A 17,907-nucleotide genomic window follows, 5' to 3' on the forward strand; every position below is an offset into this window, starting at 1 on the left:
AGTCTCATAAATTCTGAATCAAGAAATTACAGTTAAAAAAAATACAGTTACAAGCATATGGATGAATTTGAAAGACAAAGACAGCAAATAATTAAGGTTTTATTTTAATAGGAATGACAAAAAAATCCCCAAAGTCCTCCTCCTCCAAACACTCACTTACTCAGTCTAATAGAATATTAAATGTTTAAACTTCCAAATTCAGCTGAACTAACTTTCTCACTAGGATGACAAGATACTCATGTTCATTTGCACACATGGATGCATAGATTTTTCTGGGGTTTGTTGTTCTTGTTCTTTTTTTTTATTCTTTAAATTACCTACTCTTGGTTAATCAAAAGGTCTCTTGAAAATGCCCCTGGACAAGAGTCACAAGTTGCACTAAAAATGGTTAATCCCACACACACCTCATCAAGAACTCTGAAATTTTTTCCTCTACTCAATAGCAAAACATATTTTGAGAAAGTCACAGAGAACACAAAACAACCAATCTTCAAAGAGACGATCTGGTTACAATTCTCACATTTCCAGAAGTACACCATGAAATTCTAACACTGAGGGATGGATCAGGAGGCACACAGGAGAGCTCCCTTGCAGGGGGGCAGAGGTGTGTAAGGATGCCTCTCTTCCTCCTGTCACACACAGCCTTCCTCATGGACAACAGAGAGATTTGGGAGCCTCCTCTGCCTTCTCATGGAGGAATCCTGGATGACAGATCTTGCCTTTCCCTGGACCTCAGGTGGTGCCCAACCACCTGATGATGAGAAAACACACCACTCTCCACTGATAGTTAGATCTGGGTGACATCAGCACAGTGCACACTGCAAGTCTTTATTCCTGTGAACACTCTACATCCACAGAGCCAGCTGAATAATTACGTGTTTGCAGAGCAAATCCAAAGTTACTCTTACAGTAATTAAGATGATACACATTGGATTAAAAACAACACATCTCAATCACAAGAGTAGCTTTGAAATAGTGGAGTATCCAGCCATCTCATTGCTGAACATTATCATTCATCCTGTTATTTTTTTCCCTTTTTGGCTTTGATAGCACAATATTTTCTCAGTAATAATACCACTTGATTTCAGTTTCAGCTGGAATCTCGCCTGACTAAAGAGTACAGCCATAATCTCAGTCTTTGTAGATTAATACACTGTGGCACAAAAGGATATATGAAACAGTTTTAACTTAAGTAAAGAATTTCAAACTCTGGCAATTTTACACTGAAGTAATTGCAGAAAACCCTACAATAGGCTATGTATGTAGTTTCAACTAAATCGCTTTCATCAGCATAAATGATCACTCAAAGAGTTTGGAAATTATAATTTTGGTTATTTAACAATTTTCTTTGTATTTCAATGAAACTAAGTGGCAGAGAATTGTATTTTTCCCCCTTTCCATTTGTTAAAACCAGAGCACTATAATTTCCAGGAAAATAAAATTTTCTTGAATGCATGATGTTTTGCTATTGAAAAGTAGCAGAAAAATGCCAAAAAGTCCTCTGAAGAAAAATGCCTGATAGGATCAATTGATAGAAATACTACATTCCTCCCCAGGGGACTATACTTTCCTTTTAATATTTGGAAATAATGATTTTAAAGCTTATAGAGACCTAAAAGTTCAGGAAGAAATGGCAGGCCCACTTCTGTATCCCCTGCAGATACATCACACTGCTTCAGGATCCTTATCCACAGAGGAGAAAAGGAGAGCCAGGTGCACCAAACTCATCTTACACTACAACTTCCCATAAATCCCTGGCTTAATCCTTTGGATTTAGGCTGCTCTTTGAGCTGGGCAAAGGAGCAGTGTGAAAATGCTCCTAAAACATCAATGTAAATGTTTCTTTAATCCTATTAAAGCCACAAAACAGGCCCAGCTGAAGGAGCAGGAAACTGAGCTAAGGAACTCTCAGTGACCCCACCACTGGAGTCCCTCTTGGCAGTGACCTGTTGGTCCCAAGTTCAGCCTGGGCATGGCACAGATGTCCTGACATCAGGTGGCTTCAGGACATCACCATGGGGACCCCTAGGACACACTGGATGGTGCTGAGCTCTGCAGTAACACCACGTTTTGCACTTGTAACTTGCAGCAGCTGAATTATTAAAATAGCTGATGCAGAAACAGAAGATAGGACTAAATATTTTTGAATGCCACCTTGTTGCATTACACAGAAATTTATGTTCTCCAAACACAACACTGAATTCAGCCCAAAATGATACAACTTCATTGATTTTCTTTTAAAGCTAGAAGAAGGAGGAGGAAAAGTTGAAAGAAAAATACTCAAGGTGACACCACACTTTAAAAACTGGGAAAATGGTCTGTTAAAATGTGTTGGTGGTAATGTTTAGGGTTTGGACTCCCATTAATGGGGCCCCAGGGAAAATATAAACACTCTTTCTGAAATTAAATCTGGAGTTTGCCCACCGCAGTCTTGTTTTCAGCTTCAGCTGCTGGCACGTCAGCCTGCAATTGAGGCCTTGCATCAAATGCCAAGCCAAACATTCAGCAACAAGAATGGTAATGACACCCTATTTTCTTCTAAGGCACATTAAAATATAGCAAGTATTATAAAAAAAAAAGGCAAAAAAATCACTCATTTGAGATTAATAACATAAAAGAAACTGATTTTCGTAACCTCTCTCACTTGCACTTGTCTTCAAATAATAAACCTTCAGAAGAAAGCTGTGCTTGACTCTTGAAATCAACCACGCTTGCAAAGCAGCAACACATATCAAAGTTCTGATAATAACTGCCTGAGGGCATAAGCTTTACCTACAAGAGTTCAAAACTAAATTCCCTGGTTTTGATGCACAATTTTGCAAGTGACTTAACAGGAACAGATCAATAAATGGAAGTCACTAATTTGTAACATAAGTTTCTCAGGTGGGATCCTTCCTGTTCACAGAGATCTGACATACTAATATCAGAACTCTGATACTGGAACACCTCCTACCAGCATCTCTTTAAGCTACCCCTTGTATTCCCACATTCTCTTCCTAAACACTGAGTTCAAGGTGAGAGTGTGTTGCTCCAGCTATTAGTTTTTCCCTCTCTCTCTCTCCCAAATCTCCAGCCTTCTGCAGTGTCTCCATGAAGATGGATCTGGAGTAAGGGATACAGCCCCTGTTCCAGGTAAGGGATGGGGGTCTCTTGCCCAAGAAGGGAACAGTCAGCCCTGCCTATCCTAATCCCAGCTTCTGTGATGTCTCAAGATGCAGAGGAATTATCCCCTATGTGGGAAAAACTGCAGTCTGGATCCACATGGGATGTATGGAGTGTCCAATATAAACACTGCTCTAAGACACTCAATCCCTGATGTGAATCTGGGTTGAAAACTGATGTGACTCAGAGAGCAGACTGTGCCCATGACTCAAAGCAGGGATTAACAATAACTTACCTGTCATGCATAGGGAATCTGAAGAAGCTGCCAATTTACCAAGGAGACAGAGGGAAGGGTGCACTAAGAATTGGAACAGAGACTTGCTCCACCACTAACACACAATGTTAACTTGAAACATATAAGACACAACACACTCTAGCCTGCTACCCAATAAATGGAGTGAATTCCAAGCTTTATCTTTCAAATCAGCCCCTCAATGTGAATAACAAAGTGAGACCCAGCAGGTGTCAATTCATGGCCTCACCAACAGCACTGTTATTTTAATCAGAGGGTGCTGAGACACTGGAGCAGGTTGCCCAGAGAATTTGTGGATGCTCCATGCCTGGAAGTGTTCAAGGCAGGGCTGGATGGTGCCCTGGGTCATCTAGTGAGAGGTGTCCCTGCCCATGGTGGGGGGGTTGGAGCCCAACATGGCCTTCCAGGTCCCTTCCAAACCAAACCATTGTGATTCCATGGTTCAGGTCTGATTTGTGTGTTTGTCCTGCCTCCCCTGGAGTAAGGAATTACTAAGAGGGCAGAGTGCTGGATCCTTAATATTGTTCTAAGCTAGAGCCAAAAATGGTTGCAGCAGACACATTCTAACCATGCAAGCACATCAGTCCTCAACAGCAATCACATCAGCACCCCTGCTGGAACCATAAAGTCAAGCATAAATTTAAAAAAACCTGAGTATTAGATGTAATAACCTGCAGGAAGTACAATACCAGTCTAGTTACTGAAGTTAATGTAGTACTATGTGGGAACAGTTCTTTCCTGTTCAAGACATTTGTGGGTAATTTAGAAGTTTTCAGAGCAATAGTTTCACATTCACATGGAGTACTTTTCTGAAAGGAAGTATAGGGGTTTCTTATTTTCTTTCCATTCATCATCATCTCAGTTGTGTAATGATCTACTTTATTAGAAATAAAATAATTGAGCAAATTTACTTAAAAGAAAATAAATACTGGATGTGCACAGTTGAAAAAAATTAGGCAATATAAGTAAAGCAAAAGCAGTAATTTCTAATCCAAATGAGTTAGCACCCAAAAAAATCTGAGCTCTAGGGTTTAAAGCTACATTAGGATTCATGTTTCAAGAGGAACTTTTGTGGAGTTGCAGTGGTTACTGCCAGTAGATGTATCATAAAAGGAGTTTCCATCATGCATGGAAGCACAGAGAAGAAAAGCAAAGGTGCAGCCAACAACAGAAGGTCAAGGAATTCTCATCTAAATAGAGGTGCTACCCATATAATGAAAGTCTAGAAAGCATCCCATTCAATAATTTCAGGAAAGACAAAACACAGATAACCAGTAGTTGAACTTTATGTCAATTCTTAGTTGGACAGAAAGCCAAACTGCTTTCAAAACCACTTTTTAATTTTAAAAATTTGCTATGACTGCAGTTAGGACAATAAGCATGAGGATTGGTGTATAGGTAAAATGAAAATGGGTCCAGCCTCCTGACACTTCCTCAGTGGCAGAAACACCAATTGCATACAGAGATTTTTCTACAGTGATAGTCACCTTTGAAAGTAGAAAATGAAAAATCAATAGTGAGAAAAAACATGGGGGATTTTTTTCTGTCTGCTAAGAGGTGCCAATTAACCACAGTTGTTTGCAAACAAACTGATGTTTGAAGGTGTTTTCTGGTAGTAATATTGTTTTCAAACCCTTTTTTACAGTCATAGGCAGTTTCAGCCACCAGACAGACATCTTATTTCTCTTCTGCTGTACTGACCTTCGTCATTAGTTTGATCTAATTCTTACTACAAAAAGGGTTATAAATTTCAAGGTTTGGTAATGACTATATAACCTATATGATAACTAAGGCATTTATGCCAATATTGTAAAGAACTAAAATGTTTTATCAACTGCAGCACTTGAAATGTAAAGGGAGAAAATTGAGTCAGGTTTGCTCAAGAAGAATTTAAGAAAATTGACCATTTTCTGAGACAGTTCTGATGGATGAATTACAGAGTAACTATGCAAAGGTGCACAAATCTTCTCATAAGGTCAGATTTCAGAATTGCAGACAATTCCTCAGACAATTTGAAAACCCAAATGAATTTGCAGCAGCCTCTCCTCCACAAGGTGGATAAATCTAATTGAACTTGAGCTTCACGCATTATTTTTCAGTCTTTACCTTAAATAACTAAATTAATCATAAAATCTTTTCTTAAAATATCAAAGAATGAAGAAATTGCACAGGAAATACTTCACATTTTAAGGAAGAAAAATCTACATAGATAACAGGGCTTATAGCAATTGTAAAATAGATCACCTTCCACAATCTGTACTGGTAAAGGTGCTTTCACAATAGATTTATATAGCCTTTGCTGCTAAATGACAAAATCAAACATAAAACCCCCAAGAAGTTCTAAAAGCGCATTCATGATAAATCAGATGTGTGTGAATATATTTAATTAAGAAACATAGCACATGCACTTAAAAAAACCCTGAAATGGGATTTTTATACCATAACCAACCCCAAAAGTCAGTTTATCACTTAGAAGCCTACTCAAAAGGTGGAAACAAAGGTTTACCTGTTTCCTTCAGACAAAATAAGCATACAAAATACACTCCATAAACACAGTATGCTATTAGAAATAACCCTGAAAAACAAGGATAACCATGGAGGAAATTAGCAGTTTTAATCTGATTTACTGTCAGATTATGTCAGATGTGTTCTGCTTTCTTGGACACAACTGGATCACTATTTTTCTTCCCTTCTGAAGCATTGTGACTACACTGCATCTCTGCACAGAATGAAATGCACAATTCCCCTTTCAGGTGGTAAATACTTGTTGCACTGCAGAATAATCCCACTGGAAGTGGGAAAAGGTGTGACTTGCTCTTGCCTGGAATAAGCTGACCTTCTATAAAGGTGTTTTATCAGGGTAAAACAGTATTTTACAAATATTCCAAGTCTTTTTCAGAAAAGAGCAAAAATAACTCTGGTTCTTCTGGTTATGTGGCAAAGAGCCAAGGTGCCTGTCCTGGCACATCCCACATATCCCTGGCATGAGCCTGGAATTCTGTTTTCCAAAAGCATCTGCACTATTAGCAAACTAAATGGGTAATTACTCTATGCAAAATCAGCAGAGAAACTTGTTGGCTTTTTTTTTGCTTTACTGTGAGACAGACATGGCTTACATCAGCTTGCTAGTGATTCTTAAATATAAACACTGTGGTTGAAATGGGCCCTTATTTTCTGTAGTATCAAAAAAATAAATCTCTATTAAACACAAAACCCCCAAAAGTATCTCTTTGGCCATTCTCAATTCTGCAGTATTTTGGTAACCATTAGTCAGAGAAATGTTTAGCTCTGTTTTCTTCTAAAGGTTATGAGGCACAGCTGCACAAACCATATGGGAGCACCCAGTAGTACAGAGAGTTTTGTTACAATGGTGACATCTCTGCTCTCAGAATCTGACCCTTAAATCAGGATGGGAGTGCATTTATGGCAAGTGTCTGACCTTCTGGGAAGCAGGGGCTGCATGACAAACAGATCTGCCATTCCAGTGATTACTCAAGCCCTAACACGTAGTTTTTTCCTGACAGCCCCAAATATGATCTTTAAAGCCAACAAGAGCTGTGTGCAATTAGCAGACAAAAGGTGACTGATTAATGTCCTCAGCTTTGCTGTCAGAAAACAAGCAGTAGATTTTCCTGAGGGGAGATGAATGTCCATGTAAATAGGAAATATTAAAATATGCTTGTTGGCTGGCTACCCACCTCATGAAGTGAGTCTTTGTGATTTAGAGAAGTTCTTTAAATAACCTATCCAGCACAAGATTTATTTGGTAGAAAACTTTTCCTCTTGTAACTTACTCTCTCCTTTGTATACCAACTTCAAGAACTATTTTTTATCCCTATACAGCTAATGGTCACAAATTCATTAGGCAATTATCATTCTAATAATATTAGACCTTTTTTTTTGTCTGCCATAATAAATAATAAATAAATAAAACATATTGAATTAATATTTTTAATCATTCAATTGAGTGAATAGGCAGTAAATTACTGAACTATGACATTTATAAACAACTTGAAACATGCAGCACAGGCCAAGTATCTGAATATTATAACAGAATACTTTTGTAAACCTCTATTCTACAAGACTTCCTAATATTTGTGTGATTTTAGAATTAACAAGGCTTAGTTTTAAAGAAAAGTTTTTGATGAAAGTTTTTAACATTTGCAGATTATGTTCAAGAAGGCAAGTCTGTCCAAGTATGAAAAAAAAAAGCAGCAAAGAATTACCTGACTTTTCTAACAAGTAACTGGATACAGATCTTAGTTTGAAGTACAGTAGTGATCAAACAATTGCCTTGATCATCAGAATTTTTATGAGACATTTGGAAATACAAAGCCCCACCAGAATTCTCTGGGTGACATTCTGGAATGTATAGATGTCCCCTGATAAACAGACATACTGGCTTAAGTCAGTATTACAAAGCTTTCAATATTTTCATTCAGTTTTTAAAAACAAAAAGTATAAAGTTTGTTTGTGTCTTTTACTTCCTATCTGCAAATTAATTAAAAAATAATCTCAGCCAATCATATAAAACATAAATATATTTCAGGAATTGTCCTCATAAAACAGCAGGAGTTACAGAAAACTGCACAACATCTGTAGGTTCACAGTATGAATGCAAAGAAAAGGCCAACACACAGCCTCAAAATAAGATTAAGAAGAAAAGAGATTAATATACTGCAATACTGATATTGTTCTATTCAGATATTGTTTATCTGCTATTTTTCTATTTATTTTCAAGCTTATTTTCAGTTCTGAGAGGAAGCATTACTCTCTTAAGTCAGCTGCCTTGGCTTCTCTCAGACCAGTGGATTCTGAAAGTTCACCTTACTGCCTTAAAGCAATTCTTGTCTTTCACTCTTCAGCTCCCTGGGCCATCAGGTGCAGGCAGCACCTCCTTCACACCCTGGACCAGTGAGAGGAGACAAAGTGCAAGCAGAGGATGAGGGAAAAGCTGTGATCTGGACCCCCCCTTTACACAGGGCATTATCACACTTCTCCTTTGCTCACAAATCTGGAATGCTTGCAACACACCTCCAAAATTTCAGTGGACCTTGGAATTGCATCGCATTCAGGAGCAAACAACAAATGTGAAAGGTCCTTGGAGCTCTTACAAACTGCACTTTGGCAAAAAGCTTTGTTTATATCCGCTTCAGCATCAGCCAACTGAAGCAAACTGTTCAGTAAATGGGCCAAAGCCCCATGTGAAGTCCACAGAAAGTGGAGCAGGGATTGGCCCAGCCTGTCTTTTTACTCCTAACAGAGCAGAGTGCACCCATTAATCAGATTTTACCCAAAAATATTGCAGAAGCAATGCAGTTCTGCAGGTCAGGGAAGGGCACTGCTATGCTTCTGTTGTGTAGTCCAGGGATAAGGGTTTGGGAGCTCTAATCCTAAACCAGAATTTACAGGACATTAAGCTCTACTCCTTGCTCTGATGCCCAGGTAACAAACACAAACATGGATGTACACACCTACACCTGAGAGCCTATGTACAGACATGTACATATATTCCGCCACATCAGCAAGATGTTTGAGCAAAATAAAACTATTAATCCTTAAAAAATTCTAGTGTTTGTTTTTATACTGAACACTTGTAGAGGTATTTCCTTGTATGAGGTAGTACAGCTCTGGGGTTTTTTAAGGATTACTAGTTAACAATTAATGCAAAAAGCTGGCAAACACTTCCTGCACTCACTAAGGCAGGCACAGCCTGAGGGCCTGAAATGTGCCAATTAATCTAGGGGCAATTAATATGCTGGGGCTCCTCACAGGGCTGGGTGCTTCCAGAGCACTCAGGTGTTCAGAAACCACAGTGCAGGGCCAGAGGTTACAGCATGGTGAACATCTGGCAACACAAGACAATACTGATAAACAGGTCTGTGAATCTTGAGCTTACATCAAAACAGATGGACTTTGGATACTCAAGGACAAGTGCTTCTTTACTCAATTCTAACCAATTAAAAGATTGGGCTTCCCTCTACATCTGTGTCCCAGACAGAGCTCTATGGCACATGATATGCACTGAATCCAAACCAAAAATAACATTTATTTGTATGACAGAAGTGAAAATAGTGGCTTGCCACGTAGCCCTACTTCAGTGCTGTCCTGGATTGCCAAGCAAATGGTATTCTGTTTGCCATCTGTATGGCAGTTGTCTTCTATCAAGTGGGCAGTTTTCCTTATCTCTTCCACACCCAATCCTCTCTCCAGGGAGACACCTGCTGATAACAGGCTATGGAATGTCACTGCAGGGCTGATAGGAACTGCAGCATCCCATTGGGCGATGCTCTGCCCAGAGGGAGGAGTCAAGCATTCCTACCTGGATATAACCTGGAGATTCTGGAACACCAGAACAGCATTTCCACTGGATTTCCCAGAGTAACATCTGCCTCTTCCACTGGATCTTCAGAGGAAGACTCCACCCTTCTACAGGATCCCTGCTCCAACAGAACCACACCTGACACTCCAGGAGGACTGCAGCCACAATCCCAACTGGACTGCTACCAGCACCCTGGCCAAGAGGGTGTCAGGTTGTGTTCTGACTCTGCCAGTATTGTTTTGGTTTACTGCATTGTTTATTTTATCTTTTAAATTTCTTCCCTAATAAAGAACTATTCTTCCTGCTCCCATATTTTTGCTTGAGAGCCCCTTAATTTAAAATTTATAGAAATTTGGTGGGAGGGGTTTACATTTTTCATTTCAGGGGAGGCTCCTGCCTTCCTTAGCAGACACCTGTCTTTCCAAACCAAGCCTTTTTACCTGTGTGCTACCCTTCACCTCTGTCCCCTCACTGTCCACCCCACCAGCAATAAGTTGAAGCACTGTTTTGCCTTCTTGATATTTATTGCAGATGAAGGCAAAGCAAGACTACACAGCCAAATATACCTTCAGGCAATTAATAAAGATTGCTTTCTGGACATAGTGTGGATGGACCTTTGCTGGGGAAAACAATTCTGACTAACACATGCATTTGAATTTGACTCAGATGGATTCTTCAAGGTGTTACAAATGTTGAAATAAATCTCTACAAGTTTGGGAGCTATGGAAAATGTCTTTGAACAGACAGGATAGTGATGCATTGTTCACAGGGGTCTCAGGATGAGGGAAGAGACGAGAATCTTGACTCCATGTTCAGAAGGCTTAGTTTATTATTTTATGATATATATTATATTAAAAACTATACTAAAAGAATAGAAGAAAAGACTTCACCAGAAAGCTTAGCTAAGAATAAAAAAGAATAACAAAAGCTTGTGTCTGACTGAGACAGTCTGGACACGTAGACTGTGATTGGCTATTAATTAGAAACAACCAGATGAGACCAATCACAAATCTACCTGTTACATTCCACAACAACAGATAAGAATTGTTTGCATTTTGTTCTTGAAGCCTCTCAACTTCTCAAGAGGGAAAAATCCTAAAGAAAGGATTTTTCATAAAACATGTCAGTGACAGGATAGCCTGGCTCCAGTTCAGTTTTGACGCCTGCTTTGGAATGGTGGGGGCTATGAGACAATCATGTCATAACAAAGAGTTAAATTCCTGATGGAAATTTCCTTCACATCTTAGATAGCCACATTTTTAAGGTGTTAGCTATGGCAACAATTAAAAACCCTCATTTTTCTACTATAAAAATCTTCATTTATTATAGAACAGAGAAAAGAAAACTAAGACTGCAGTATATAATTAGAACTGCTGCCAACATAGCCTATATATCTGTAAAAACCTGGGTTCATATGGCATAATTACAATACATGCCACATCTTCATTCATTGTATGAAAATACCTGTTTCAATCAGGTATTTTTTTTTCTTGTCTGTTTTTTTTTTCTCTTTTTTTAGCTTTAGTGTTCTTTTTTTTGAAGGTGGAAAGACATGCCAACAAATTCTCCCCTAGTTTTGGTGACTTTTTTGGCTTCATTACAGAAGAAGTTATATTTATTCTTGTCAGCATTTTAGCACAATGCTATTGTTGCTTTTTGTTAAGTAACTTTTTACAAATTTGAATAATCCCCTGCTAACCAAGTACAAATACTGCTGTGCCCATGGTTTGAAGAATTCTACAAACAGACTTTCAAAACAATCATGACACAGAGTGCCCACTACCTTTGCAAGTTGGTACCTGGGATGCCCCTGTCAATCAAAAAACTCAAAAAACCTCTCAAAATATTAGACAAGGCTTTTTCCCTGAGTTCTTTTTAAGAATTCCTTACATAAGCTGCTACTTCTTAGCACAGTCCATAAAGTATATTTATACTCTCACAGGTGTATGAGTTTTGACCATTTTTTCTGCCTCTGACATAATTAGTTAAAAGCTATTATGCTACATGATTTGGAGTTAAGCAAATCTTTCACTTCCAACCTGAATAAAGGCATTCTTTATAAACTTATGCCAGAAAAATCTAGTTCTACTTATGTATGATTTTTTTAAAAATTAATGGATATGTATCAACTGATCAAAAAGAGAAAAAAAGTTGGCTGAAAATTTTGAATATGCTCTATGAAATGAAAGGAATTTATGCTCCTACCAGATAAACCAAAGATTTTGTTTATTTGAAGTACATATTTTCATATAGATCTGCACTGGAGGCCTTACTGATCCATTTATTTATGACATTTATGATAAGTTGTGATAAGTCATTTTAATAGTAGACCAACCTTCTCCTTCCCCACAGCTTATCCTTCATAAACTGACTTCAGATATGCTCAAACATTCTTATGGATCATGTTTTGCACTGGATGCTGTTTAAATTGTCTTTCCAAATCAAACAAATCCTGCTAAAAGGAAATGTCTCCCCACACAGCATAATGGAAGGAACTCACCCAACTGCAATCTTAGCTAGCAGCAGAGTGAAACTTCTGAAGGTAAATCCTTTTTCCCATAGTATTTTTTAACCTATAAAAGCAGGGAATATAGAAGCAGAGGCCAAACTCATTATTTCTGCTTCCTTCTCAGGACAACATTCCCCATTAGATTCAAGCTGAGTGATTTTGTTTATTGAGAATACTGAAATTTGATCTCAGGCTGCTACTGCCATATGAAAGAGGTTTTTTAAAAATTATTTTTTGCTTATGTTTTTATAAAGAGCTTCAAAGGGGAGAAGTGTGTTATTTTTTTCTCCTCCTACTGAAAGCAAATCAAAGTCCCTTGAGCTACATTTTACTGTTTATACACAAGCATTAAACTGCCAGGATATAGCATGAATAGAACATCTGAAAACAACTTTCAGAACATTGCAACATTTCATAACAAGGCCAATGCACTGGCTATAAATCACACTTCATAAAATATCAGTACATTTTTAGGTTCTCAAATAATACGGGTTGAGAGGAAAAAATTAATGGCCTTTGTGTGCATAAAAACTGCACAATAAAGTTCATTTGTGAACATAAAATAGCACCTGTTATTGGTACTGAAATGTTTTCTATGATCTGAGTTCAGATCACGATTTAAATGTGACAGACAGCATTTATGCCCCATCTTTATGTTACTTTATGTAATAAAAAATGCTATAAATTTTAACTGAACTATTAATGTCGGCTTTCCAGCTTGTGATGGACTTAAAAGTCTACAAACATACATGAAGAAAGGTATCATAGTAACAAATTGTTTGAAAAAATGAGTGAAAGATCTGAAGACCTACCTCTGGATTCTGTTTTCCTGTGAATTTTAAGAGAGGTCTGAGGTTTAGCAAACTTTATCAATTTCTCAGTTTGTGATGAGACCCATTATCCACTGGTAACTCACCCTCTTCTGCTCTTTCATATATTCCATCAGTTCCTCTGTTGTCCTTTTTACTGCTTCTTCAATTGCCTTTTCACTTCGTTTCTGCTCCTCCATTAATGCTTCCTTGACAATTTCCTTTCCAAAAGAAAAGCAAGCAAGTGTATATGAAAAAAAAAGTCACAAATGTGATAAAAGGTCATCCCTTTTCCTTTTGCTAATTTTCTATTGCCCCTATGCTCTTTTCCCAGCTATAGTTATCCTAAATGTATGAAAATCAATAAATTCAGTACTAAAGGGTAAATAAGAAAGAGAAAAAAAGAGAGAAATAGTCACTTTAAAGCTATGTTAATAGAAATACAATGTTCCCTGTGGGCAGAAAATAATAAAGCAATTCAGGTTTTACCTTCCATCAGGAGCAGGGATGGCAGGGATTTACCAGCTGCTGTTATCAGGCCACACAACTTCAGCTGGAAGAGACCTACAAGATCATCTGCTCCAGCTGCCTGAGCCCTTCAGGGCTGCCCAAGAATTAAATTATTAAAGGATTCTCCAAAAGGCTCTGAAACACTGACAGTCTTAGGGCATGACCAGCTTTCTGCCAGGGTCTGACCACCCTCTTCTAAAGAAGAGCTTCACAATGTCCAGTTTTGAGCCATTGCCACAACACCAAAGTCAGTTTCTAACCTGTGATACAAATTATCAAAGCTTTGCCTAAACTTACACAAAAACTTATCAAAATCTTCATGTACTTCCAAACTTTGGGAATCTCCAGGGACAATCTGTACACAGCAGTAAAAAGCAGCAAAAGATACCCAACCCCCCCACCCCCTAAATTAGCATCACCCTACATCAAATGCATCACAGCAGAGAAAGCCAAGAACCACTTCTTAAAACACCCCTGTCACCTGCAGTATTTGTTAGGGGAATAAATTGCAGAGCTAAAGTCACAAAACTGTCCCAAAACTGAAGTCCCAGCTTCCCAAAGCCACTCATGGAATAAGTAATGACATTATTGATCCAAGTGTTCTGTTTCTGTTTTTCAGGAGAACAAAATGACAAGACTCAGATTCCTACAAATCCTGAAAACGTAACATTTTCAGAAAGCCAAAAAAAGTACCCAGTAAAAGTAATCACATGATCTTCAGTGATTTTTTTTCAGGGAGATCAAGAGGAAGATGGAGAGTGCCTCAGAAATCAGAGAAATTGGCAATTCCTGTGCCTTTGTTCTGGACATTGCAAATTGGAAGAAACAGAAGCATTAGTGGTGCACCTGAAGAATTAAGCAGGAAATGGAAAAAAACCTCAGTGGTTCAAACAGGAACACAACATGACTTCTGGTGTATTTATTCACATACATGATTTATGATTTTTTTTTTTAATTTTTAAATCAAAACTTTTAGAAAATCAAAGGTAAATATAAATGGATTCCTTATTACTCTTCACTGGTTAGACATAACACTGCTCTCCCCACAGATCTGTTTACAGGTTTGCTTGACTGCAGAGCAATACAGACATTTTATGATACATATTTACAACTTGGATTTGGAGGGGTGGGGAAGGTTGGCTGGAGGACAGGTGGAGTTCTAAGGTGTTGGAAATACAAGATATTTATGAAGTTGCATAATTCATCTGTATATTTAAGAGTGGCATTTTACAATAATCTATTAGTGTACAAAATGAACAATCCACAGAATTGGATCAAACTAATTTTTTTTTTTAAAACTCCCTTCAGTGGAAGTTATTCATCTGAAAAAGAAGGCTCTATTTCTTACCTTTAGTTGTTTGCTCTATTTCAGCCAAAATGGAATAGTTTCTGCAAAACTACACTTTTGCTATTTTTGTAGCAGAAAAAGTCTAAAATCCCAAATTTAAAATGTGTAACTATGTAGTCCCCTCTGTTCTGGAATGCAGTACACACGAAAATCAGTTGTGAAAAGTGATTATGATTTTTTTCTATTTTAATTCAGTTTACCAAAGAAAAATCTTGAGAAAAAGGTTTCTTTCACTACAGAACTCTGGCAAGAGTAACAGAAAAAGTAGCAGAAAATTACATATTTCAGAAATATGCTGTTCTTTTAATTATATTCTCATGCCAGTTTAATTTGTCAAAAAGGTCCCAAAATACTGTCTTGTGTTAGCATGGAGAAAAATCCCAAAACCTATCCCATTAAACCCTTCAAAGCATATTACAGAACTGATAAACTGCTATATCTTAATATCTAGAAAATTTTACACCCACAAAATACTTACAACCAATTGAAGTATGTTCAGTATGCTTGATACAATACTTGAAATGCTACATAGTCCAAATAAGTATTTGGACTATAAAGTCCAAATAAAAACACAATTAAATTCTACAAGTCTAATAATAAAATGCAAGAAAACAGAAACCACTAGCAATACCCTTATGGAACACTAGTTCATTACACTGATATTAAAACAGAAAAAGTAAAATTGGAAAGAATTCTTTTTCATTTCTGGTATTGGCACAAGTCCCCAGGGCTGTGATCAAATCACCATCCCCAGAAGAATTTAAAAAATGTGTAGGTGTGGCACTTGGGGACATGAGTTAGTGGTGGCCTTGGCAGTGTGAGGTTAACAGAGGGACTCAAATGATCTTAAGGGTCTTTTCCAACCTAAGTGATTCTAGGATTCATCTACACATTCTAGTTAACCAAATTAAGTGCTGATGCATCTTCCCAACTTATAAACAATTCCCTGTTTCAGACACTGATCACCTCCCGTCACCACCTGAAAATCATCTCAACACCTTCTGTCACCAGGCAGATTCTGTGGCCACCAGACAGGACAATCTCATGTGACTGCACAAAAAGACTCCTGCTTTAGTGGGCTTCATCCCAACGTTTGGATTTACCAGACTGCTGGCAGCTGTCCACAACACTTTAGATTTGTTGGGGTTTTTCTGTGATTATTCACAGGATGAATCATACAGATCTGTTTCTCTGGGATCCCAATATCTGTTTCTCATCTGAGCTGAAATGTTACCCTGCTGACTGGATTCAGGAGAAATGAAACAGTTCCATAAAACACAGCTTTCTTCACAGGTTATATCTTAAAAAACAGGCCCTGCAATGCTCCTGAAGTGGCTGATGTGGTTTGCACTGTCCCATACCTGCAGTTCAGAATGGGCAAACATAGAGTCCTGGCAAACAATGGCACTCTTTTGAGACTATCAAAGACAGCTTTGCTGTGGTATCAATAAATGGAAAGAAAACTCTTTTAGCCCTTTCACTCAGTTCAGAAGGCTTCAAAGAGCAAACACTGCACAATAGTTCCCTAGTCAACTCAGTCATGTCCTTTTGATCTTAATCATTGATATTAGTTTTTCCTTCTATGACAAGAGTCCTCACTTCTTTTATACAACCTTCCAATAAGAGCTCTCCTCTAGGTACTCAGTCACTGTCTTTGCTCTATTTCTGTCATTAAATTATCAACTAATATAAAGGTATTTAAATTCAGATATTACCTATTACTGTTGAACAAAGCCTTAGCTGCAGGTACATTCTCTCAGCATGTGTCTACTTTTCCTTCATCTCTTTGCTCTTTCCTCTAATGCTGTATCTACCTTTAGATTCTATCTTGACTGAGATTTTGGTAGCAAAGGTAGAAATTGTCCCTTATTTTATCTTTAACTAGAAAGGGTGGAGCGTTATTTGAGCCTCTTAGTGCTATTTTTATAGACTCAAGAAAATGGAAAAACCAGTTTCCTGTAAGAAGGCAAGGAAGAACACTCCACAAAATGGCACTTGAGGTGCAATTCTTCTCTCTCCTCCCTTTATTTTTGTTTAAATATTTGATCAGTGACTGGAGTACTAAATTATAGTCACAAAGTTGGCTTCATTACATGACTCTCTATACATGTGCTTGACATGACACCAGTCAGAAGATGAAGAATACCTAATCAAAAATAAAATACAGATATTCAAATATTCAATTGACAAATCACAGTCAACCATGTATTAGAAACGACAACCACACAATCACAACATATAAATCTGCATGAAGACAGAAAGAAAAAGCAGTGTACTTGATACACCAGAGAACTCCAGACAGTATTTAAAAAATAAAGCAAGCCATATGTTGCTTTGCAATTTTATAGGAAAATTCTTTTGTTTCCACACAAGGATCAGGTGGCAGCACTAAACTTTATCTAGGAAATGCAACCACAGACTGCAATGTTAGTGGTTTTCAGAAAATAGTAACCCTCAAATTATAATGTCTGTGGTTACAAACGACTACAATCTACTTCTGAACTCAGACATGGTTAAGGTCTGCAAGCTGTGAACTATTCCTTTTCCAGACTTTGCAAGCATATTAAAAATAAACTCATCTAAAGGCAGTGATCTCCTTCCACTGAGCCCTACTGAGTTGTGTCCTTCCTCACACACTCAAGATTACACAGAATTTTCTTCTAATGTGTCTCTACAAACACTGGCCACACTAATGCTTCTGCAAGATGGTGGAAAAACAAGAAGAAAGTAAAACTGAAAATAATGGTTTGCTACCTTCTTGAGAGAAATGTAAGCACACACTCTCACTGGAAGCTGGGCAATGAAGGCAAGAGGAAGAGGAAAAGAGTTCCTTTGAAGAGCAAGTTCTTCTCCAGCACATTGTGTGATTCCATGTTATCATAGACTATTTAGTCAGGAATTGGGAAATAGAGGGGAAAAACCCTAAAAACTTCATGTATGAGTCCACAAAATACTGAACATAAAGTTCAGTATTGACCCACCCAATCAAAATCC

At 37.8% G+C, this 17,907-nt stretch overlaps 1 protein-coding gene across 5 annotated transcripts in view; it reads right to left on the reverse strand.

Moving 5' to 3' along the window:
* The window catches only part of CCDC91 (coiled-coil domain containing 91), a 115,893-nt gene that overhangs the window by 12,550 nt on the left and 85,436 nt on the right, over positions 1 to 17,907 (reverse strand). For 4 of the 5 annotated variants that reach the window (XM_009094199.4, XM_018918735.2, XM_018918736.3 and 1 more), the window contains one exon: positions 13,163 to 13,276. In XM_009094199.4, the coding sequence (XP_009092447.2) occupies positions 13,163 to 13,276 (114 nt within the window). Of the gene's footprint in view, positions 1 to 12,237; positions 12,311 to 13,162; positions 13,277 to 17,907 lie in introns of all 5 variants that reach the window. The other variant, XM_030238123.2, reaches the window with a different exon arrangement.

The sequence above is a fragment of the Serinus canaria genome, chromosome 1A (genome assembly GCF_022539315.1).
Source record: "Serinus canaria isolate serCan28SL12 chromosome 1A, serCan2020, whole genome shotgun sequence".
Classification (NCBI taxonomy): domain Eukaryota; kingdom Metazoa; phylum Chordata; class Aves; order Passeriformes; family Fringillidae; genus Serinus; species Serinus canaria.